This window comes from Canis aureus, chromosome 23, assembly GCF_053574225.1.
Source record: "Canis aureus isolate CA01 chromosome 23, VMU_Caureus_v.1.0, whole genome shotgun sequence".
Taxonomy (NCBI): domain Eukaryota; kingdom Metazoa; phylum Chordata; class Mammalia; order Carnivora; family Canidae; genus Canis; species Canis aureus.
In genome coordinates, this window is record NC_135633.1 from 492,033 (window position 1) to 515,408 (window position 23,376).

Below are 23,376 nucleotides of genomic sequence, written 5' to 3' on the forward strand. Positions count from 1 at the left end.
TGGAAAGGTCAGCTTTTTTTAATCCCATTTTCTTAAAAAGATGACTAGCAAAGAATTCACTTTCCAAAGTACACGTATAACAGTTACGCGGTCCTCAAAAGTTGTACATGGTGGTTTTTAATATATTTTTAGTGAACCCCTAGTAACATAATTACTAGATTGCATTAGAAGACATCTGAACCTTCACCTGGGGCCAGTGTCGGGGACAGTTTTACACACACGTCGCCGGCCAGCAACATCCGTTCCCGCTGACCGCGTGACTCAGAAGAGACCATGCGAGCGGCAGCCTCCTGCCATCTTTGTGACCTGACCTTGCTGTTACGGTTCACGGAGCGTGGTGCTGATGATCTCTGGGGGTTCAGCCGTGGGGTCAACCTGGTTCAAGCCGTTTGGAGTCCACGTTGTTACTGAGCCACAGTCCCGAGCCAGCCAGTCTGCAGAGTGAGACCCTATCAGCTCCACTACCCATAAAAAAGGACCTCGTGTGTCACGGTAACGGGAGGCCTGTGGTGTCTTTGCCGGTCAGTGAGCCCTCTCCCAGGTATTTGCACACAGCCTCTGAGACCAGCAACCCATTTACCACTGATGCCTTATGGGGTTTAAACCTATGGACTCTTCCATGAGCAGAAATAAGAGCTGAATTACAGGTAATTAAGTCAACATAACATGAACACCTGTAAGTGGCAGGCGCTGTGCTAAGCACTGGGGACGCTGCCGTGAGCAAGACCTGCATGGTGCCTATGGTTAGAGCAGCTTCACTTTGGACTATTAGGCCCTGAACAAGGAAGTGGATGGAAGGCTGGCGGGAGGTGAGTGAGTCCTAAGGAACCTGAAGAGCAGATGTAACAAGTGCCTGGTGTTGACCAAGGAGGAAACGAGCTGCTGCTGAGGAGCTGGCTGTGCTCCAGGACCGGCCTGGCTGCTGTTTGCCCAACAGGCGCCTATCCTCTACCCGCAGCCCCTCCCTGACCCCGCCTTCCGAAGCAGCCACAGTGGCTCCCTGTGCCCACCCCCACCCTGTCCTGTCCTGTCTGCCTTTGCATGACTTTTCCTAGGTGGTTGATGGACGCCCTGTGTCGTGGATTTCTTAATGGGAAGAGGAGTAGCTGTTGAGGAATCTGCAGTGGAGAAGTGACGGCACCACGGAAGTGCAAGGAGGATTAAAGATGCCGGCCGAGGCTCCATCGCTGAGGACTACAGGAGACAGCGGAGAAGGAGAAAACCACAGATTACATAACCGGATGTTGGAAGCCAGGATCGCGTCCTTCCTCTGCAGGGGCGAGGGGACCGCGGTGAGCCTGCACTCCTTGTCCTAGCTCCTAGCCCTCCCAGGGGGAAGCTCATTCACTCCGGGTTTACTGGCTGGCGCTCTCCTACGGGTTCATCGTGCTTCTAATGCCAGAACTAATTCTCTCTTGGCCTTTCCCAGACGCCACAGCCCAAATTTTGCTGCAGGAAATCAGCGACAAATCGACGTCCTTCTACGAAGCATTCTAAATAGCCTTGTGCTCCCAGCACTGCCACCTCCTGCCTCCCGTCCACTGCCAACTCATTATTCGCCCATTTCCATGAAACCCTGTAGTTTTCTCCAGCCTTTATTCTTGCACCTAATACCACCCAAATCCGGGGCACCCAGCGACAAACAGCGAGTGCCCTACGGACATCAGAGTTTCAAGTAGGTGAAAGGGGATCTGAGCCTCCCCACAGCCGGCTCACCTTTTTTAGGCAAATATGCCCCCAATGGTAGAAGCTAAGATGATCGCAAGGATAATGCAGCAGATCATGATCATGATCTTCTTCTGCTCGTCCAGACAAGGAAAGAAAAAGCACGTGAGAAGCAGCATCACTGTGCAGAGTTGCAAGGGAAGGAAGACAAAAGGGGGATCTAGACACGGAGGAGGATGTGAAGGGAACGGGACATGGATCTGGCTTCTAGAACCCAGGATGTTCAGGCGAGAGGTTCAAAATTCGATCAACAGCAATCTCGGAGGATGTGTAGTCTGCTCCGCCTTCTAGATCCCATCACATGGGCTTTCCCCTCTCCTGGAATCAATGCTCCCAACAAGTGAACCAAATTCTTGGGAGGAACACCGTAAGTCTGAAACTCAAATACACGCTATTCTTTGAGAATTGAACCGTTTTCAAAAATTAGAACTTTGGTCCATCGGGTCTGGCACATGGTTAAAAAGGATTTTAACCCTTTTCCAAAACCTAAACAAAAACCACCACATGGTGGCACCCAACCACTGTTTTGCAGAGAAACGGAGCCAGAACTGTTTTGCGATCAATATAAAGTCATTTATTTTTTAAATTATCAATAAAATAATCAAGTTTACATTTAAAAAAATACAAATGACCAAAAAGCCTTCACTTGTATTCCAGACTAAGCCCCAGGCCTCCACAAAGGCCTGTGACTAGAGCTTGGCTGCCCTTGTTGCTGGAGCCAGTCCACTGTCTGACTTCATAGCCATGGGCAAGAGGACATCCCCTTGGCTCTGTCTGAGTGCTGAGCAACGGTGGAGTGTGTGGCCTTTGCAAAGGAAGCCAAGCGGTAGGATTAGGTGCTCACCCCATCCCAGGGAGTCAAAGCTGCCCTAAGTCAGGGAGACGGGCAGGGAGTCTGAGGGGCTCGCCCTGGGTCAGCAGAGCCACTCACCTGAACTCGTTTCCTGGCTGTTGCTTCCTCCGTGACAAGAACGGGGGAGACCAAACCTGTGAGGCTCATTAACCGGGTAACAGGATGAGCTACTCGGTAGTCGCCTGTCTCCCCAACTGACTCCGCCTGGGAGACAGGACCATCCTGAAGGCACAGGATCAACCTCAAGTCGCTGTGGATGTTCTCAGGACAAGCCTCACCTACGCAGCAGCGGGGAGAGGTGCCAAGCCTATCGCACCTGTCTGCTACGCAGAAAAACTTAACGGGATCAACGTAGTCCTCCCCCCAAAGATCTAGGACTGTTCCAGTCCCCATCTAGAAAACGAGGCTTCTCGATGACACGGGAAGATCCATTTCTACTAGGATCCATTTGCAGGTAAGCAAATGTCTCCTAACTAGTTTTTAGCCCTGCTCAAGGTTTGTTTTTTTTTTTTTTTTTTTTTGAGGTTCTAACAGTCTTCATTTCTAGTTCCTACTTCCTGAGAGACACGGGCAAACATGAACATACATCTGACACACATGATTATAACAATACTACATCTGGAATATACGAAATGAGTGACTGAACACTCGCACCAATCTGAGCGTTTCCAGAGCCTGAGGCTCCAGCACCTCGTCCCTGGCCCAATTTTAAGCGCCTGGGTTCTTCCGGCCTCAAGGCAGTGGCTTCACAAAGCATCACTCTGATGAGAAGAGCCAGTTTCCAAGAGTCCGAGGGAAACAAGGCCTCTACCCTCAGCTTTTACAGATGGAAACCCCAGGCCGCCACGTCCCCTGGAGCCTCCCTGAGTAGACATGAGCGACCACAGCGTAAAGGCTGAAGTTGGCCGCCAAGCCGAACATCTTCAAAGGGTAATTTAAGACCGAATTTCCCAAAAGTCAGCTTCTAAGACCAACGTGACATCTGCAGTCCCTCGTATTTGCAAGACCCAGGGACAACAAGCTGGGGGCCGAGACCTGCCAAGTAGAAGGCTCGCGTCCAGCCTTACTGTTGCCCCGCTCGGGAGAACCCCTTTGTGTTGTTTCGCACACCCCTGAAGAGATTCATTGCAGTGTCTGAGAGAACAGTCCGTGAGGTAGAAAACAGCCCCCTCGGGAAGGTTGTGAGCGAGCTCTCCCGGTGCAAGGGGTAACGTGACACGTTCAGAGGGAAGACGGGGAGCCGGGCGGTTCGCACTGTCCGGGAGAGAAGGTGCTCGAGAGCTGGCGGGGCAGGAGGAGGTGTGAGGAGAACTCGGGGTTGCATCAGGGAGGTTAGCTTCCTCCGGGGCCAGAGTGTTTGCTGGGTCAGGTCCAAGGACGGTTACAAGGAAGCAAAGGAACAGGTCCCACTCAGGAAGGCCCCTCGGACTCCGTTCCCATCTGAAGACGAGGGTGGCCACAGCAGGCTGGAGTGCATCAGGCTCTAAGGGAGGCGGGGGAGGGAGGAGCTCATCAGTGCGCAGGATGGCGGCGGAGGGCAACGTTAGCAGGCCTAGGAGGTGGACAGGGAACGTCACGTCACTGCAGGGAAAGGAGGGCAACGGAGAGGTCCACCCTACACCTGACAGCCCGCAGACGCGACCGGAGCTACACATCCTACTGCGAAAGAAACAAAAAGCCACGTTACGAGGGGGTAAATCCCGGGGCCTCTGCTGGCCCTTCGCGGGCGCGGTGACATTTCCTGGGAGGACACGCCGGGGAGGCACAGTCACCGCATGAGAACGCCTGTTCTCTCTACGGGGCCCTCGGCAGCACCTTGCACATCGAGCTCCAGAGCTCGGGTCTTCTCCATCCCTCCCCTCCTCCCCGCTTCTCTAACACAGCGAAAAGAATAAGGAAAAGTTCAGGGGTCACCACGGCTGCTCGTCTTAGGAGCTGGGCCAGCTTGGGCAGGTTTCTTAGCCTCACTGAGCTCCAGAGTTTCCCATCCGAAAATGGGGACAGCATTACCGCCCTAGAACAGCACCTGGCACACCACTGGGGAGTCCAGGGTGGGCTGTCTCCTCCCTCTCGCCCTCAGGCCATGTGGAGGGAGGGTCCAGACCGTCCCCTACGGAGCCCAACGTCCCCTACAGAGCCCAACGCTGCTCAGCGACGCAGCCTCCTGAGGAGCACATAAGTCCGCAAAGACATTAATTAGTCTCCTTATTTAAAGAAGGGATTCATCTACATTCTCCAGAAGAAGGTGATGTTTAGCGCTATAACTGTCTGACTTGGAGACTCTGGTCACATGGGAGGAGGTGGGAGGAAGAGACACGCAGGAGCAAAACTAGAGAAGGCTCGGGTCTGGGCACCGCCGTGGCGGGAGGAATGTGTCCAGCACCTATTCCCTCAGCCACCTACCCTCTCTGAATTCCTAATATAAAGACAACACTGAAATGAGAAAAATACAGATTAGTCATCCCGTTAAGTATAGGAACACAGTAATCCCCAAACTCCAACCGTGGGGAAGTATTAAATAATCGAGAGTATATTCACAATCTTGTGCTGAAAATCAGATTCACAAGGAGGCTGCGGTGCATAGGATTTCTGAACGGAGCCTCAAACCACCGAGGATCTATCTGAACTCTGAAACAGGTCTGAGTGTGTGAACATGCCACGACGTTATCAGCAGTAACATCAAAAATTCTGTTCACCTTTTCTGTGTTTGATAGGTTTTTGTTAATTATACATCCTACATCTTAGGAAAGCAATACCTGAGACGTCACGGAGGTGCGGACCGTGCCAGTAGTTAGATCATCCTGTCCTGCTGCTCCTCTGCACATGAAGCCCCGACTCAGAGCTCAGCTCTATTCTTTTCACCAGATTTTAAAGAAATTAATAGCCTAAATTTTAGACTCCCTCTCCTTCAAGGTCCTCGGGACTGCGCAGATGATAAACGGCTACGTGGTTTTACAGAGAGAGGCTACGATGCGGAGAACTCTCCTAGGCCTACCATTGCTGTGTGTTCACACCTGGCCCTGTGACTTGTCCATAAGATATGGGTCACAGCAGTACGTCCTCCTTCAGGGCACTGTCCTGCGACTCAAGGACGTGTGTATGAGCGTTCAGGGCAGGCCGTGGCACGACGCACACTCCAGTGTTGGCTGCTCTAGCATTCAGGCCCCAACCCGTCAGCCACAAGCAAGACCCTACTGCCCCCCCCAAGCCCCACTCCAAAGCTTTGTCTATACTGGAAAGGATATGGAAAGCGAGGCCCGAAATCTGCGAGAGTCAGCAAGAATCCAGAAGACAGACCCCAGTCCAGGTCTAGACTGTACCCACGAGGAACCTGAGTGCCCAGCAGAGGGAGTGAAGACGCGGCGCTCGGATGTGCCCGGCCGGGCAGCAGCGTGGCGTAAGACAAAGAGCCGGGGCCGAGTCCCCAGGAGAGGAGCCAACGGGAGCCGAGCCAGAAGAGGGTTTGAAGGACCAGAGACCGAGTCCGAGCAACGGAAAGTGAGAGCGCTCAGCGCGTCCAAGGATGACCCCGAGCGGGGACAGAAGGGCCGGGGGGATCTCAGGCCAAGTTCTCAAGGAGTTGCCAATCCAGAGTCCCCACGAACCTCCCATTTACTTACATTTCAGTGCAGCAGCCGCTCGGGCCACCATTACTTCAGCCCAACGGAAAGTCCAATAATCAACGCTAAAATGCCCAGCAACACCACTACTACCACAATGATAATTATCAATTTCTGGGGAGGATAAGAGAAAACAAACCATTGTTACAAACAACCAAAAAGCAGTTCGTCCAAGACCCGACCGCTCTCACCTCTATGCCGAAAGCCTCTTAGCGACCCAAATAGGACTATAGCTCTATATAAAGACGTTCTATTAATGATGTTTTATATTTCTTAAGGACTTCCTGGCTAGCAAGGGCAGCAGACGGAAATAAGGAGCTTCTGCTGGCTCTTGCGTCACGTTAAGTGTTGCACACGTGGACAGATAAGAAAGCAACGGTCTCGGGGTCTCCCAAGTAGCAACAGGCCAAGGTGTCAAGTGCCCGATTTTTCCTTTTTCAGGAAGTGGTCTATGTTTTCGAATAGTCCTAATTTCAGACTTCTGTCGTCTCTCCCGTGAAGCACATGCCCGCCCGTCAGACCCAGTCCGCTGACTGGGGATCAGAAAGCATGACTGTGGTCCTGTTGTGAGTCGTGAGCCAGCCTAGGTTCGCCAGGTAACAACTCCCCGGCTCCCTGGCTCCCCGGCTCCCTGCACAAGCAATAGGTAAAGTGGGAAGAAAGGAACTGAAGAACCAAAGTATCGGAACCCAGGAGAAGTGGTCAGAGAAGAACAAAGCACAAGCCACCAGAGCCAGCTTCCATGCGGGCAGAGAAACGCAGAGGTGCTCAAGCAACAGGGTCGCTGCAGGGGGGTGTCCGGAGTGGGGGAAGGAGCCCGATGCGAATCCCACCGCCTCGCTTACTGGGGGGCCCGGAGCCCACTAGCCTCCGCGCCCCACGGCCTGCCGCAGGTGGGAAGGACAGGTGTGGGGCAGAGGGGCGGGGTCCGCAGGGGAAGAGGAGGAATGGGCCTCTGAAGAACGGCAGTGGGGACCGGGAGGGGCCACCGGGACGGGGCCTGAGCTCTGCCCGGCACGGCCCGCTGCACAGGGGGCTGCGAGGTGGGTTGAGCCAGATCCATGCGGGCTGGGGGGAGCCGGGGAGGCGGGCTCGGGCGCGGGCTCGGGCGCGGGCGCGGGCGGGAGGGACCAGGCGGGAGCGCAGCCCCGGCTCCAGGGCGCGGAGGCCTCACCCTCCGGGCTTCGCTCTGGTACTTGACGGCCTTCTTGGTGTCCGCCACGGCGCGCTCCACGAAGCCCACCGACTGGTCCATGTTGCTCTCGATGCGGTCGATCATGGCCCCCTTCCCCCCGCGCCGGCGACAGGCGGAGAGAGCAGAGGCGGTGAGCGCGGCGGGGCGGGGCGGGGCGGGCTCACCTTGCGGGCCTGGCCGCGGTACTTGACCGCCCGCTTGGTCTCCTCGCGCGCCTTCTCCACGTGCTCCGCCGTGTGCAGCACGTTCAGCTCTATGTTGTCCAGCATCTCCCCCTGCGGCGGGCGGGCGGGCGGCGGCGTGGGCCGGGGCCGGGCCGGGGCACTGTGCCCGGCGGAGCCCCCCCCGCGCCCCCGCCCCCGCCCCCCACCCCGGGCCCTTGGCCTGGCGGACCCCGCGGCGCCCCGGCCCTCCCCTCCCGGCGGCCTCCGCACCGGCACTTACCGCCTCTCGACCCGACCCGCAAGCCCATTCCTCGGCGCGGCCGCGAGGGCAGGAGAGAGAAGAGGGGGAGGGGCGGCCGCTTAAGGGGCCCGGGGCGGGCAGGGGGAGCCTGGGGCGGGGGGGAGCCCGGGGCGGGGGCCGCTCGGGGGCAGGGCAGGGACCCACGCGGGCGCAGCCCTTCCGCAGGGAAGCGGTTCCGCTGGGCGGGGGCGGGGGCGGGGGCGGGGGCGGGCCAGGGCACCCGGCCGTGTGCAGCCGCCACCCCGCAGCCCGGGGACAAGCTCGGCGGGGCCGGGGCCTCCTACGGGCGCTGGGCCGTTCCTCCAGGGCCGGCCGAGGCCCAGAACGGGCAGGCTGCGGCCGCAGGGAGCACGGGGGACCCCAACCTCCGGGAGGGAGCTGTCGGCCGCGCGGCCCGAGCTCGGCGTGCAGGGTCAGCGTGGGGCGCCCCGGCAGCCCTCGCCCGCCGGGTCAAGAGCCCCGCGTCGGGGGGGGGGGGGGGGTGGCGGGGATGGGGGCAGCGGGTCCGGGCCCAGGGCGCCCCTCGAGGCCCCGCCCGGCCCCCGCCCGGCCCCCCCGCCTACCTGGTTTTCCACCAGCATGGCGATGTCCACGAACATGTCGTGCAGCTCCTTGATGCTGCTCTCCAGCCGCACGATGTCCTTGTGCCGCCCCTCGATCTCGCTCAGCGCTTGCTTGGAGATCTGGGAGTCGATGATCTAGGCCGGGCGCGGGGCGCGGGGCGGGCGCCGTCAGCGCGGCCCGCGGAGTCCCCGCGGCCCCGACCCTCCCCCCTCCCCCCGCGGCCTCCCCGCCCCTCCCCCCGCCCCCCGCGGCCCCCGCCCCGCACGCTCACCCCGGAGGTGAAGATGGCGGGGTTCCCGCTCTCCAGCATCTCCTCCAGCTCCTCGTCCGTGGTCTTCTTGCCGGCTTTGCGGAAAGAGGTAGCGCTTCGGACACGCGGCCGAGGCGCAGCGACCAGGGGCTCCCTGCGCGCCCCGAAGGTCGAGGGCCGAACGCTTGGCTGCGCCCCCCCCGCAGGCAGGTCACGGGGGCCTCGGCCGCCCAGGACCCGGAGGTCGCGAGGCCCCGCCCCGGGCAGCAACCGCGGGGAGGCGGCGCGTCCTGGAGCCCCGGGCCTGTCCCGTCACGCGCCGCTGCCCTGCGGGGTCCGAGGGGGGCGCACGGCCCGGGGCGGGGGGGGGGGGGGGGGGGAGGCGGGGCGCGGCACGTACTGATCTCGAGCTGCCGCTGGATCCTCCCCTTGCTGCGCTCGCGGAAGTCCACCTGGGCCTCGTTGTACCGGGTCATCACCTCCACGAACTTCCGGGACAGGACCGAGTGCTGCGGGGACGAGCGGGGTGTGCGGGGGCGCTGGGCGCGCTGCACCGGGACCCGGGCCCCCCCGGACCCCCCCGGGCCCCCCCGGACCCCCCGCGGGCCCCGAGCAACCCCGCGTCCCCAGGGCCGCTCGGCCGCAGCGCGCTCCGCCGGGACCACCGCGCCCAGGGCCGGCTCGCCCCGCCCCGTCCCCCGCCCCGTCCCCCCCGCACAGCCGGGACCTCGGGGGCGGGCGGCCGGGGACCCCTCACCTGCGACTTCCGGATGCGGAGGTCCGCGGACGACCGCACCTCGTCCTCCTCGATGTGCCTCTCCATACCTGCGGGCACAGCGGCTCACCTGCGTGGCCCCGGCGCGGCACACGGCGCCTGCGGGGGCGACCTCCCCACCCCCGCCCCCCCCGTGACCCCGCCGGGTGCCCCCCACCCCCGCCCCCCACCTCCCCAGGGCGGCAGGAGCGACCCGCGGCGCACACCCGGCCCGGGAGGGGCGCACTGGCCCCGCGTCCCTGTGCCCAGGACCCGGGAGGGCTGCTCCAGGGCGGCTCAGAGGGAAGCCCAGGGCCAGGCTCCAGCCGAGTCGTCCCCGCAGGGGCAGGGGCAGGGCAGGGCAGGGGCAGGGCAGGGCAGGGCAGGCCCGGATCCCAGCCTCTCCCCACGGACCCCGGGTGCGGATCACGGGGTCTGGGGGCCACCGGGCCTCTGCCCCCTTACTCTTCAGCTTGTTCCGGACGTTGTTGGCTCTCTTCTTGATCTCGGCCGTGAGCTGCTCCAGGTCGTCCTTGGTTTCTGCCGCGACGGAGGCAGCGGGTCAGCGGGAGGCTCCGGGTCCCCAGTCCACGGAGGCCACAGGGCCCGCAGGCCGCCCGCCCACAGCCGGGTCCACCCCCTGGCGCCCCACACAGCCTGGGAGTCACAGGCGTCGGCGGCACTGACCAGGCTCCAGGGCCCAGGCCTCGGCCTACAGGACCTGCGGGCCCCGCACATCCGTCTCCATCAGGCTCGCCTGGGAGGCAGCAAGGTCCCCGGGGCCACCCTGTGGGCGCAGCCTGGACGTCTCTCAGCAGAGGAGGGGGTAAGGGGGCTACTCCGCGGGACAGGCCCCACCATCAGCACATCTACACTACAGGACAGGACCCACCATCAGCAGGGTCTACACCACGGGATGGGGCCCACCATCAGCACGTCTACACCGTGGGATAGGGCCCCACCATCAGCACATCTACACCGTGGGACAGGGCCCACCATCAGCACATCTACACTGCGGGACAGGACCCACCATCAGCAGGGTCTACACCATGGAATGGGGCCTACCATCAGCACGTCCACACCATGGGATGGGGCCCCACCATCAGCACATCTACACTGCAGGACAGGACCCACCATCAGCAGGGTCTACACCATGGAATGGGGCCCACCATCAGCACGTCCACACCATGGGATGGGGCCCCACCATCAGCACATCTACACCATGGGATGGGGCCCCCCATCAGCATGTCTACACCACAGGACAGGCCCCACCATCAGCACATCTACACCACAGGAAGAGCCCCACCATCAGCAGGTCTACACCACGGGATGGGCCCCACCATCAGTAGGGTCTACACCATGGGACAGCGCCCCACCATCAGTACATCTATACACTGCAGGATGGGCCCTGCCATCAGTAGGGTCTACACCATGGGACAGGCCCCACCATCAGCATGTCTATACCATGGGATGGAGACTGCCATCATCAGGGTCTACACCGCAGGATAGGCCCCACCATCAGCACCTCTACGCCGCAGGACGGGCCCCACCATCAGCATGTCTACACCGTGGGACTGGCCCTGCCATCAGCAGGACGGGATCCTGTCACTTGCAACAAGGGGTGGACCCGCAGGACGCAGTGCAGGGGGAGCCAAGTCCGTCAGAGAAAGCCCAGAGCCTCTGACCTCACCCCTGCGTGGACTCCAGGAAACTGAGGCTCGGAGGGAGGATGGGAACACACAAGGAGATAAAGCAGAGCAGGCGCTGGGCCGGGAGAGACTGAATCACGGGACACGAGCGGAGGGGCCTGCAGGGGAGGAGGTGGGGGCGGGGGCCGGGGGAGCGGCGTTAGGGGGCGCGTGAGGGCGCAGGGCCGCGGGCGAGGTGCGCCCTGACACTCACTGGGCTCGGGGATGGGGGCGGACAGGATGACGCTGTACAGCTTCTTGGCCTCGTCCACGTGCTCCGAGATCTTGTCGATGTTCAGCCGCGTGTCCTCGATCTGCAGGCACAGGGATGGGGCCCGGGGTCACGGGAGACACGGCCCAGCCCACGGGCCGCCCCCGTCCTGGAGAGTGGGTGCTCCTAGGAGTCCTGGGTGCAGGGGGGCCTCCGCGGGCACACACACCCCAGCCCCGGCCCACACACACCCCAGCCCGGCCCAGCCAGGAGCCAACACCTGCCCCTGGGACAGCAGACGGGGCCAGGGAAGAGGGAGATCCCAGGGAAGAGGGAGATCAGGAGGAGAGGACGAGGCAGAGGAGAGAGGGAGGAGAGCGTGTGTGTGCCTGCGGCTCAGGTCATGGTCTGGGTCCTGGGGTCAGCGCCCCCTCCCCGCCCGCTCCCAGGCCCCTGCTGCTCCCTCTCGCTCTGTCTCAAACCCTTAAAGTGCCGTCACGTGCCCCCGGGACACTCAGGTGGCAATCCCGACCCCCAGCAGCTCCCCGAGAGGACGCCGGGGGCTCGTTGGTGTGGCCGCGCCGCCCAAGGCCCCGTGCTGCCCTTGGAGGAGCTCAGGGTCACAACCGCTGTCACCCCCAGGGAGAAGGCCCCGCAGGCCCCGGGCAGGTCACCCACCTCGGCGAAGAACTCATCCATGAAGGCCGTGTTGTCCACAGCGATCTCCACCTCCTCCGCATCGTCATCCTGCGTCAGCTGCTCCTGTGAGACACAGAGAGGTGAGGCTCAGCCGGGACACTCACGGGGAGGGGGGAGGAGGGAGGGGGAGGGGAGGGAGGGGGAAGGGGGCCCATGCATCTGCTGGGGGCGGGCGCTCACGGGGAGTGGGGGGCATCACCACGGGCACCTGCACGTCGTCACCCCCAGTGCAGCTCCGTGGTGCGTGGTCCCCCCCATGCTGGGCACCATCTCCCCATGCTGGGCCCCCCCACACTATGCACCCCACCCCTGCACGGCCTCCTGACGGGGGCGCCGACCCCCGGGGCCTGGCCCGTACCTGAGCGCCCCAGGGAGCCCGCAGGCTGCACGCGGTGAGAGCCCGGGGTCCCTAGCGCGGGGTTAGGGCCCAGGCCCCACCAAGGGCGCGGGGACCTCCACGAGCCCCCAGCAGCCCTGCCCGCCCGCAGCAGCCTCCGGGCCGAGCACCACCTGCGCCCAGACAAAGGGCCTGAGGCTGCTGCTCCTGGACGAGGAGGGAGGCGCGGCCCGCCCTGCCCACCCGGGCTCCTATGGCACCGCCCGCCCCGCCAAGCCACAGGAGGGCTCTGGGGGAGGCGTGTCCTGCCCCGCCCGCGCCCGGCCCCCTCGCCCGGGGCTGGGTCACGGCTGGGTCTCGGGGTGCAGGCCCGGCGGCCAGTGCCCACCCTGCCTCCCGCGCCTTCGGGGGCCTCTGGGCCGGGGCTGGCACCTCAGGCTCGGATGCCAGCAGGGCCTGTGCCCCCCCCACCTTCCCAGATGACGCCCTTCCTGGGAATTCCCTCGGAAAGCTGACGCTCTGCGGGCTCCTGGGGAGTCCGCTCCGATTGCCCCCCCCAGGATCTGGTTCCCTGGCCTGTCTGGAACCTTCCGCAGCCCAGGCTAACAGCTGCATTCAGAATAGATTTTTTTTTTTTTGGTCATTTTAGCTGTTTTTAAATTTAAATTCAATTTGCCAACATAGAGCGTAACACCCAGAGCTCATCCCATCACGTGCCCCCCAGTGCCGCCCCCATCGCCCCGTCCCACCCGCCGCCCTCCAGCGACCCTCAGTGAGGCCAAGGCTGCAGCCCCCGAAACCACCTGCCTCTGTTCACCTCCTCGGGTTCAACGTCCCAAAGCCTGAGGGCGCTCGGAGGCCACGGGGGTCCAACTAAGATCACTTGTCGCCCGGGCCCGCGGCTGCGGAGCACTGACCACCTGCTGCACAGGTAGGAGGAAGGCGAGAGCCAGCAGGACGGATACCCCGATTCCCCAGCAGCCCCCGAAGCTCCGGCGAGGTGCTCCCTCCATAACCGTCGTCCACACCTGGCCCAGTGGCAGCCTCCGGGGCCCCACCTTCCAGGAAGGACCTACCTCTCCCGCCTCGCTGGAAAACGAGGCCCAGCCTCCCCGGGGGAGGCGGCTCAGCGAGTACTTGTGGACTGTCCTGGGCAGAGGCCTCCTAGAGACGCGCCCCTACGAGACGGCCCGTGGTCAAGCGAGCTGTTAGTGGGATGGGGCTGCCCTCCTGGATGGGCTGAGGAAGTTTCTGGAAGCTGGGCACACTTGTGCCCTGGGGCAGGAGGCCAGGCACTAGGTCTCCGTCACGACATAAATATCGGAGGCCCGTGGACTCTGCGTAAGGATCGTGCACGCCCGCGAGGTCGCCCCCGCGTGGGGCAGTATCCAGTGGGGCAGCCCCGCCCCACGTCCAGGGAGAGATCATGGGAACCACAGGAGAGAAGTCTCTGGAATCTCCCCACCTAGGCCTGCAGCCGGTCGTCGCCACGGGCTGGGACACCTCAACAGGGGTCTCCGCTCTGAGGCTCTAACGTGTAAGTGGTGGCGACCTACGCGCCGGCCGATCGCACGCCAGGCCCCCGTCACCTCGCGGCAAAGGCGAGGGGTCCCTGGGGGTGAGCTCCCCTCGCCCGAGGAAGGCCTCACGCGGAGCCAGGACCGTGAGGCTCCATCAGCAGGCCCACCTGCCGGGCCACCGGGCCGCGTCTCTGAGCCCCGACTTCCCTGCCTGCCCAGTGGGAACAAGGGTGCCCCCGGGCTTGGGGCGCACCAGTCGGATCTCTAAGGCCCCGAGCACTACCCAGGAGGCGCGGCCACTTCTCTATGAGGGTTGGGTGTGCCCAGGGTCTCCCACCTGGAGAGGCGCACGGCCAAGGCCTGGAGCCAAGCGACAGACGGACGCGGCGTGGATTGTGACTCCGGGGCCCCATCCCGCCTCCCCCGCGGCGTCGATCCCACAGCTGCGGCGCTTCCGAAAAAGTAAAGTAACATCAACGACGGGCAGCGCGCGCTCCGGTCCCGTCAGTCCCAGGGCGGGACCCGAGGGAGGCCGTCATCACGGGTCACGGCCGGGCGGCGGGACTCCCACCGGCTTCTCCTGTGGGGGGACTAACTGGTCCCAGGGAGACCCCGGTCCCTCCCGACACAGCCAGACTGTCCTGGCCGGGCCGTGGGGACGACCCGGCGGGAGCCCAGACAAGGCCTTCAGCACCGTTATCGGCGCATCAAGGCGTGTGGCCATCAGACGGTGGCCGAGCTGCGACGCAGGCCGTGGCAGGGCCGGCGGGAACCACGAGCCGCACCACTTCCTTCCCCCTCCCAGGCTCCTGCTGCCTCCCCAGCCTCGGGGCCCCCGAGGGAGCCAGAGCCCCGGCGTCGCCCACTCTCCTGCTGAAGCTGCCCCGCAGGCCCGTGGGGGCAGCGGGGTGACGTCCCGTATGGTGGGGACGCGCAGGCCCGAGCTGTGTCTGCACCGCCTGCGCCGCCAACGTCGGGTCCCCTCCGCTGGCTTCCTCGATGAAACCGCCCCCCAGGGAAGTGGCCCCACACGCCGCTGCTTGGCCGGGTGTCTCCTGGGGCCGGGCCAGCCGAGGCTGTGTCCCCGGGCACCACCCCCCAGCGGCCTGCCTGGGCGGCAGGACAGGGGCGCCTTCCTGAGCCTAGGGGATGGGGGGGTCCCCGAAGTGGGGCGAGGCCTTCCCCAGGACCCTGGGCTGTGCCTCGGGAGCCCCCAAGCCCTGGGACCAAGGTGGGTGCAAGGGGCCCCTTCAGTCCCACGGCTTCCCTGTTCTCCGCTGGACGCCCGGCGCTGGATGTGACGGTTCCTCTGAGGGAAGGTCCCCTTGTCAAAAGAGCAGCGAAGGAAGGAGGAAGTGAGCAGCCGGCCAGCGGCGCCGGGGAACCGCCGGCTCCGCTCGTTCCCCTTGAGGCTGTGGCTCCCTGCGGCCGCACCCGCCCGCACCTAGATTGTGCCCAGGGAGGCAGGTGTGCCCGGGGACGCAGGTGTGCATCGGGGACATGGGCTGCACAGGGAAGGCAGGTGTGCCCGGGGAACATGGGCCGCACAGGATCCCTACACGACGCTGCACCCTCGCTGTGCTTCGCTGACAAACTGCAGAGGAAACAAAAGGCGGCGGCGGGTCAGCGCCAGGATGGGGCTGCCGCGAGGGCCGCCCACGTCGCAGCAGCGACACTCGGGAGCCGAGGCACGTGGAGTCACCAGTTCCGTCCCGGCCACGCGTGCCAGGCCTCGGAGGGCAGGGGCGCGGGCCGCGGGCGCTGGGGACGCGTCGGGGCGAGGGACACACTCAGCGGGCGGGCGGGCGGCTCCTTGACTGGCCGCGACCCCTTAACACCCGCGCTCGGGGCACAGGCAGGGCCCACGGCTGGTGCGCTGCATCCTCTCCGGCGGCGCTGCCCGTGGGAGTGAGTGCACAGGCCTCCTCGCACCGGGGTGGCTCCGGGGAACTCACTCGGGACAGCACGGGGCGCTCCCGTGTCCCCGGCACAAGCACCGCCGCTGCTCTCGAGGGCCGCGCACGCCGACACGCACACCCGGGCCCACACGCGCACCCGCGAGGCCAAGCCAGCCTGCTGGGAGACGGACGACTCCCTCCTCACGACAACCCGGGGGCAGCGGTTTCCCCGATACACAGGCCGCCCCTCTGTAGGGCTGGGACGGGGCCACGGGGCGGTCCTCGTGGGGGCGGCAGGTGCCCCACAGTACACCCCAACGGAGCGCATTAATGTGAATGAAGTCATTTCTCCGGAACGTGTACTTGAGTAAGGCTGCCTCTGCAGGTGGCTTCCGCGGCCGTCGGCAAATTCGGATGTTTACTATGATTATCCTTCTAAATATTCTGCCATCCCTTTTTCGGGTTTCCTCTTAACCTGACAATTATTTAGAAAGAGGTTTCAAATTTCCAAAGTCGGAGGGAGGGCACGGGGGGGCCCAGAGATTTAGCGCTGCCTTCAGTCCAGAGCGTGACCCCGGGGTCCTGAGATCGAGTCCTGCATTGGGCTCCCTGCATGGAGCCTGCTGCTCCCTCTGCCTGGATCTCTGCCTCTCTCTGGGTCTCTCATGTATAAATAACATCAATGAATGAATGAATGAATGAATGAGAAAAAAAAAGAAGAAAAAAAAGAAAGAAAAGAAAAGAAATAAAAGGAAAGAAAAGAAGAAAAAATAAAATAATAAAATAAATAAAATAAAATAAAATAAAAAAAATAAAATAAATAAAATAAAATAAATAAAATAATAAAATAAAATAAAATAAAATAAAATAAAATAAAATAAAATAAAATAAAATAAATTTCCAAAGCAGGCAAGCCCAAGAAAGAAAGAAAGAAAGAAAAAATTCCCGAAGTGGGTGAGCCCAGGGTGGAAATCACCCAATTCTGGTCTTGGTAGGTTTTTTGTTTTGTTTTGCTTTGTTTTTTTTCTGGTCTTGGTAGTTTTATGATGTCATCAGCAGGGCCCATGACCACGGGACTTCGCCTTCTGCACAGTCCGACGTTGTCCTCACGTCTTCGGCCCCGGCCAGTGTCTCCTGACCTTCTGCCGTGTCTGAAAAGATCCCGCATCCCGTTTGGCCGCAAGAACCGCAGTTTGGTCCCGGGCCTGCTCCTCGGGACCAGCCGGGGCTGCAGGAAGGCTCAGGGAGAAGGGACGCGTCGGCCTAAAGGGAGCCCAGGGGCTCGCGCTCCGGCACACGCCGCGCCTCACCCCCGGGGCTGCAGGACGAGGCCGGGGGCGTGCGAGGGCCTGGCCGGGACCGTGCATGGGATGCCCACGGGATGCCCACGGGGTGGCCACGGGGAGGGTGTCCTCTGCCCCGCGCCAAGGGGCGGTGGCCGCACCCACAGCTCGTGGGCCCCGCGGGCCTGGGGCACCTAAGGCGGCTGCGAAGCTGATGCCCAGCCCGTGGGCCTCCTCACGCAGCCGACGCGACGGCCACGACCAGGAAGACGGTCTAGCTGGGTGGTGGTGGCGGTTTTTTTTTTTTTTTTTTTTTTAAGATTCTACTTTTAAGTCATCTCCACACCCAGCGTGAGGCTCGAACTCACAGCCCTGAGATCGAGAGTCGTGGGCTCCAGACAGCGGCCAGCCGGCCGGCGCCCCGAGCATCACCCAAAGACCACAGGATCGGGGGACAGGGTCCCAGTCACGGGGTGACGGAAACCCCAGCGGCCCCACGGGGAGGGGCGCACGTGGACAGCAGCTCCGGAGGCGGCGGGCACCGGGCGTGGAGGACAGGCGGGAGGACAGACGGCAGCGTGACCCCAGCAGGCGTCCCCCCCACATACAGGAACAAAAATAACCCTAATCCCCTCTCTGGTGGCAGCGCTCTCCCTCCTGGCGTCTGCCGATGAGCCCGTAATCCCTGCTCGCTGCTCCCCGTGGCCTCCCTGTGGCCTCTGCAGGGGCCGCCCCCGCCCCCCCCCCTGCACAATCTCAAAGGAGAAGTTCTCAGGCTGCATCTCGGCCAAGAGCTTCTCAAACCAGGATGTGGACGTGCGGTCGTGACCCAAGCACCTGCCACGCCGTGCGGCCCCGTGGCGGCGACCAGCGAGCCAAGCTTCAAAGGGGAAGCACAGGGGCGCTGGGGCCCGGGGTGGAGCGGCCCAGGGGGTGGCCCGGGGTCCTGGATCCAGTCCCACGTCGGGGTCCCCGCGGGGAGCCTGCTCCTCCCTCGGCCCGGGTCTCTGTCTCTCTCTCTGGGTCTCTCAGGAATAAATAAAATCTTTAAAAAAAATAAGCAATTACTAAGAACACGGGGAAGTACAGCGCCGTGTTTTCAGGGGTACCCTGCAGCCCTCATCAGCGGGCCCTGCTCCCACAGACACACAGCAGGACACCGAGGAGCCCTCCGGGATGCACACGCGAGATGGGAGACGACAACGAGCCGGTCTGCCTCGGAGACCCCGGGGTCTGCACCACCTGTCGCTACGGCCGGGCCGGGAGGCGGGTGTCCCCGAGGGGCCTGCGGTCCCCCCCACGCCAGCTGCAGGCCCCGAGTCCTCGCCCCGACTCCCTCCGCTGCCAGCCTCTCTGCTGCCGCCGCCCGCCTCCGGCCGGGGCCTTCTGCAGCCGCGACCCCTTGCTCCACGCGGGGACCCTGTGCCCTAACTGCGGCCCATGCACGTCCAGCGGGCGGAGGCCAGCGAGGCTGAGGAGGAGCCCTCCCGGCTCCTGGCGGCCCCCACGGGCAGGGGAGCGCGGCACCCGGCAGGGGGCTAGGTCATGCGGGTCTCCCACGGGGGTCCCGGCGCAGCCTCCACCGCAAGATGCTAGGCTCCCGCTCTGCGTCCTGCGCGTCTCCCAGTCCGACTGTAACCCAAGAACCCTGGACGCCCCCCGCCCGGCCGGTGCCCCCCACAGGGCTCAGGAAGGGCAAGTGGCCCCCGACAGGAAGCGCATGAACTGGCATGAACTGGGGAGCCATCCGCACGAGCCCCCGCGGCCTGGGCTGGCGTGGGCCGTGTCCCCGTCCCTGGGCTCCGGCTGCGGCTGAGCCCCAGGATCACAGGGCAAGAGAGGAGGCAGGGCTGGTGCCCGGCGGCTCACGCGGGGGACTCACGTGTCCAGGCCGAGTGATTATCTCGGGTCACCTCACTGAGCTCGCACCGTGGCCCACGGGGACGGACGTGACCCACTTTACGGGTGCAACCGTGAGACGTGGGTCCCGGCCCCAGAGCCTCGCGGCGCCCGGCACGGGCTCACAGGTCCTGGGGTGAGCAGGGCCTCAAGTCCTGCCACGTGCCCCCCGCCCTCAAACGGCGCCCAGCGCCCCCCCAGGCTGGAGGGCCCACAGCCCCCGCGGCCGCGCGGCCCGGGCAGCTCTGACAACCGAGGACGCCTCTGCAGAGTCCCCGTGTCTGCCCGTGGACCTGGGGTCCTCGCACGTTCGGGGCAAAGCTCATCTCTCAGCACACACAGCCCTCGGGTCACCCGGAGGCGGTCACCACCGTGTGCAGGGAGCCGGGTGTCGCGTGAACCAGCGGCCTCCGCTGCTGGAAGGGATGAGACGGGCCTGCGTGAAGGCCTCCCTGGGGCGCAGGCTGGGCCACGGGGTGGGCCACAGACCCAGGCCCACGCCAAGCTGAGCCGCGGGCTTCGTGGGCAGGGGCCAGAGGGGCTGCTGGGGTGACGGAGCCTTCTTGTCTTACAAAAGAGGAACAGAGAGGCGGAGAGGCCGAGGACGCCAGGGAACTCAGCTCTCCCACGGCCGGGGACAGCCAGGACCCCCGCTGCCCGGCACTCCCTCCTCCCCCACACACACACCGGGGCACTGTCAGGTGTGCGCCTCCCCGGAGGTGCCGCTCCATTACCTGGAAAGTAACAACAAGGTGCGGGGACGCACAGGAACTTGTGTGGCCTGGGCCAGGACCTCCGGACTCAACCCTCTTGGCCGCTTGTCGCCAGTGGGCCTGAGAAGGGCTGTGGGCTGATGCTCTGGATACAGACCAGGGAGCGTGTCCCCGAGCCTCCACCCGGTGCAGCTGCTCCACGGAGGGAGGGAGAGGGGGAGGGAGGAAGAGCTTCGCCCTCTGCCTGCCTGGGCCCCTGGGAGCATGGTCATGGTCGGGGTGGGCCGCGTGGAGCCCGCCCTGCGAGCTGCTGCAGCCCTCCTGCCCGCTGGGCTCCCTCTGGGCTCCTGCTGCCCCTTGCACTGGGTGGGGGCAGTGACACCCGCCTGCCGGTGACCAGGACGTGAGAGGCTCTGGCAGGGAAGAGCAAGCGGGCGCAGGGAGGCCCCCCACTCCCTGCAGCTGGGCCGCGGCCTCTGCCTTGCCTCTGCCTCTACCCCCCTCCTCTGAGGACCCAGGCCCGGGCCCACAGTGTGGGAGGGGCCCGACGGCCTCACCCCACACCCTCCCAGTTGACCCTTGTCCCTCACACATGCGAGGCCTGCGTTTTTCCGGAGCTGCACAGCCCTGAATGTGCTGCCCTCAATCCCGCCCGTGCCCTGTGCCCCACAGAGACCCGGAGGCGCCGTGGCTTCCAGGGCTCAGAGCCACACACCTCACAGGGGCCGGGACTTGGGCTCAGGGGTGCAGGGGTGGCTCCTGGGTGCAGCCCTGGGGAGGTCGGGCCGGGCTGGGCCTGCGCTCCCACGAGGTCCCAAGGGGAGGGCAGCTTTGTACCCGGGAAAGGCACCGGTCCCCGGGGCTCAGGCTGGGCCTGCCCCCACGGTGCTCTCCTAATTACTGGCTGCGCGAGTCAGACCTCAGAACCCTCGGTTTAACGATTCTCCGGCCACGTCCCATTATGTCACTCGGTCTCACAACAGATCTCTAGGGCACGATCGTCCCCATGAGATAAGGAAACGGACACGGAGCCCCAGAGGCTGAGCCGCCAGAGCCTTCAGGGCCGCGCCCTCCGACGGGGCGGTCCCCCTGCTGGTCCCCGAGGGTCCTCCTGCGCATCCCCCAGGATCCCCCTGCGCATCCCCCAGGATCCCCCAGCGCATCCCCCAGGATCCCCCTGCGCATCCCCCAGGATCCCCCTGCGCATCCTCCTGCGGGTCCCCCTGGGCATCCCCCTGCAGGTCCCCCTGCGGACCCCCCTGCGCATCCCCCCTGCGGGTCCCCCGCCTCCCGGGACAGGGAGACATTCCTGAGGACAGACCCGGCGGCGGGGCCGGGCCCATCCCGGCGCGTGACCGGCTCGGGGCTCGGAGGTCACCGGAGCTCGGCGGCTCCTGGGGGAGGGGCAGCCCGGGGGAGGGGGAGGGGAGGCGCTCGCGGGCAGGCGGGCAGGTGGGCGCGACCCCGACCCCGCGGGGGCAGGGGGAGGGAAGTAGGCGCTCCGGGGCCGCGGCGGGCAGGCGGGCAGGTGGGCAGGTGAGCAGGTGACCAGGTGGGCGTGACCCCTGACGCCGCGGGGAGCCCGGCCCCGAGCGGCCGGCGGGGGGGAGGGTAGCCCGGGGCGGGGGGCGCTCCCGGGCCGCGGCGGGCAGGCAGGCAGGTGAGCAGGCGGGCAGGTGAGCAGGTGGGCAGGCGGGCGCGACCCCGGCCCCGCGGGGAGCCCGACCCAGCGGCCGGGGGAGGGGAGGGGCGGGGCGGGGCGGGCCTCCGGGCAGTCGCGGCCCGGGCTGAGTCACCGGCATCTGACCCGGGGCAGGGGGGGCGGGGGGCGGGGGGCAGCGCGGGCTCCGGGCCCCGCGCGGGGCACTCACGGCCTTCAGCTGCTCCAGCCGGTCCTTCATGGTGCCCCGGGCGCCCGGAGGCAGGTGCGCGGCCCAGGTGCGCGGCCCAGGTGCGCGGCCGGAAGCGGCGGCGGCGGGAGGCGCGGGCGGAGGCCGAGCAGGAGCAGGAGCGTCCGAGGCCCGGGAGGCTCCGCCGCGCCGCCCCGCCCGCCCCGCCCGCCCCCTCCCGCCCCGCCGGCGCCGCGCGCGCAAATCCGGCTCCGGGACGCGGCACAGCGGGTCCGCCCCCTCCCGCCCCGCACCTGGGCCGCGCCCCGCCCGCCTTAAAGGGCCCGAGCCCGCCCCGCCCGGGGGGAGGGCCGCGGGAGGGGAGGGGGAAGGGGAGGGGGAGGGGGAAGGGGAGGACGAGGAGGGCCGCGGGAGGGGAGGGGGAAGGGGAGGAGGGGGAGGGCCGCGGGAGTGGAGGGGAGAGGGGAGGGGGGAGGGGGAAGGGGAGGACGAGGAGGGCCGCGGGAGGGGAGGGGAGGACGGGGAGGGGGGAGGGGAGGACGGGGAGGGCCGCGGGAGGGGAGGGGGAAGGGGAGGAGGGGGAGGGCCGCGGGAGGGGAGGGGAGAGGGGAGGGGGGAGGGGGAAGGGGAGGAGGAGGAGGGCCGCGGGAGGGAAGGGGGAGGACGGGGAGGGGGGAGGGGAGGACGGGGAGGGCCGCGGGAGGGGAGGGGAGAGGGGAGGGGGGAGGGGAGGGCCAAAGGAGGGAAGGGGAGGAGGGGAAGGGGGAGGGGAGGAGGGGGAGGGCCGCGGGAGGGGAGGGGAGAGGGGACGGGGGAGGGGGAAGGGGAGGAGGAGGAGGGCTGCGGGAGGGGAGGGGAGAGGGGAAGGGGAAGGGGAGGAGGGGGAGAGCCACGGGAGGGGAGGGGAGGAGGGAGGGGGAGGGGAGGACGGGGAGGGCCGCGGGAGGGGAGGGGAGAGGGGAGGGGGGAGGGGAGGGCCAAGGGAGGGAAGGGGAGGAGGGGAAGGGGGAGGGGAGGAGGGGAGGGCCGCGGGAGGGGAGGGGAGAGGGGAGGGGGGAGGGGGAAGGGGAGGAGGGGGAGGGCCGCGGGAGGGGAGGGGAGGGGAGGAGGGGGAGGGCCGCGGAAGCGGGGCGTCCCGCAGGGCGCGGGGACCCAGGTCCGGGAGCCTCAAGGGTGGGGAGCGGAGGCATCACTGTGCCGCCCCCGCCCGGGCCTTCCCCACCTGCTCGCCCTCCTCTTCCTCGGACCCCATGCTCGGGCCGCGGGGGCCGCACCGCCTTCCCCAGTCAGGAGCAGAGTGCGTGTGTGTCCAGGTGACAAGGCCGTAGGTCTGTCCCAGTCCCACCCGGACTCTGCCTCCCTCCGTCTTGGTTCTTGGTGCCTGCGGCCTGCAGACTTCACCCCTCCGCCTCGGCCTCCGCTCCGGGGAATATACGTGGGATGGGGGGGCTGCGGCCTCCAGGCTCTCTGTGGCCTCGGGTCCCTGGTCCCTGGCGGAGGGAGCCCGAGACTGTGCACCCGCTGGGGGCAGGGGGTGTGGGGGACACGCACCTGCTGGCCCTGCCCGTGCGCTCCGCTCGGCGGGACCCAGGGCTCCACGGCCCGGGCACCAGGCCCCAGGGCGCTGTACTATGCATTGTTTCATTTGTCAGAAATTAAGAAAACGCATAATTATAGTGGCAGAAAGCAGGACCCGGGCTGGGGATTGAGATTGACTATAAGAAAAAGCACGCGGGGGATCCCTGGGTGGCGCAGCGGTTTGGCGCCTGCCTTTGGCCCAGGGCGCGATCCTGGAGACCCGGGATCGAGGCCCACGTCGGGCTCCCGGTGCATGGAGCCTGCTTCTCCCTCT

General features: G+C 65.3%; 1 protein-coding gene across 12 annotated transcripts; it reads right to left on the reverse strand.

Moving 5' to 3' along the window:
* STX3 (syntaxin 3) lies at positions 1–22,890 on the reverse strand. Of its 12 annotated transcripts, none has more exons than XM_077866129.1 (12): positions 22,747–22,890; positions 12,004–12,087; positions 11,329–11,428; positions 9,892–9,966; positions 9,430–9,497; positions 9,073–9,181; positions 8,694–8,767; positions 8,422–8,556; positions 7,838–7,867; positions 7,558–7,668; positions 6,199–6,312; positions 2,277–4,130 (listed from the first exon to the last, which is right to left on the reverse strand). In XM_077866129.1, exons 1-11 carry the CDS (start codon positions 22,774–22,776, stop codon positions 6,229–6,231), a joined length of 900 nt encoding a protein of 299 aa, XP_077722255.1. In that variant the 5' UTR covers positions 22,777–22,890; the 3' UTR covers positions 2,277–4,130; positions 6,199–6,228. The 12 variants fall into 12 exon arrangements, with proteins under 12 accessions (XP_077722258.1, XP_077722263.1, XP_077722264.1 ...); XM_077866127.1 differs by lacking the exon at positions 22,747–22,890 and adding an exon at positions 21,546–21,703; XM_077866128.1 differs by lacking the exon at positions 22,747–22,890 and adding an exon at positions 21,546–21,703 and having other exon boundaries at positions 2,277–4,237.
* Between the last annotated feature and the right edge of the window lie 486 nt (positions 22,891–23,376).

Excerpts from the sequence above, each read along its gene's own strand:
- STX3 (XM_077866129.1), bottom strand. The coding sequence starts at position 22,776 with ATGGGGTCCGAGGAAGAGGAGGGCGAGCAG. Across the intron at positions 9,182-9,429 it reads TCCGCATCCGGAAGTCGCAG|CACTCGGTCCTGTCCCGGAA; the intron begins GTGAGGGGTCCC and ends TCGTCCCCGCAG. Across the intron at positions 7,669-7,837 it reads GCGGGTCGGGTCGAGAGGCG|GGGGAGATGCTGGACAACAT; the intron begins GTAAGTGCCGGT and ends CGCCCGCCGCAG.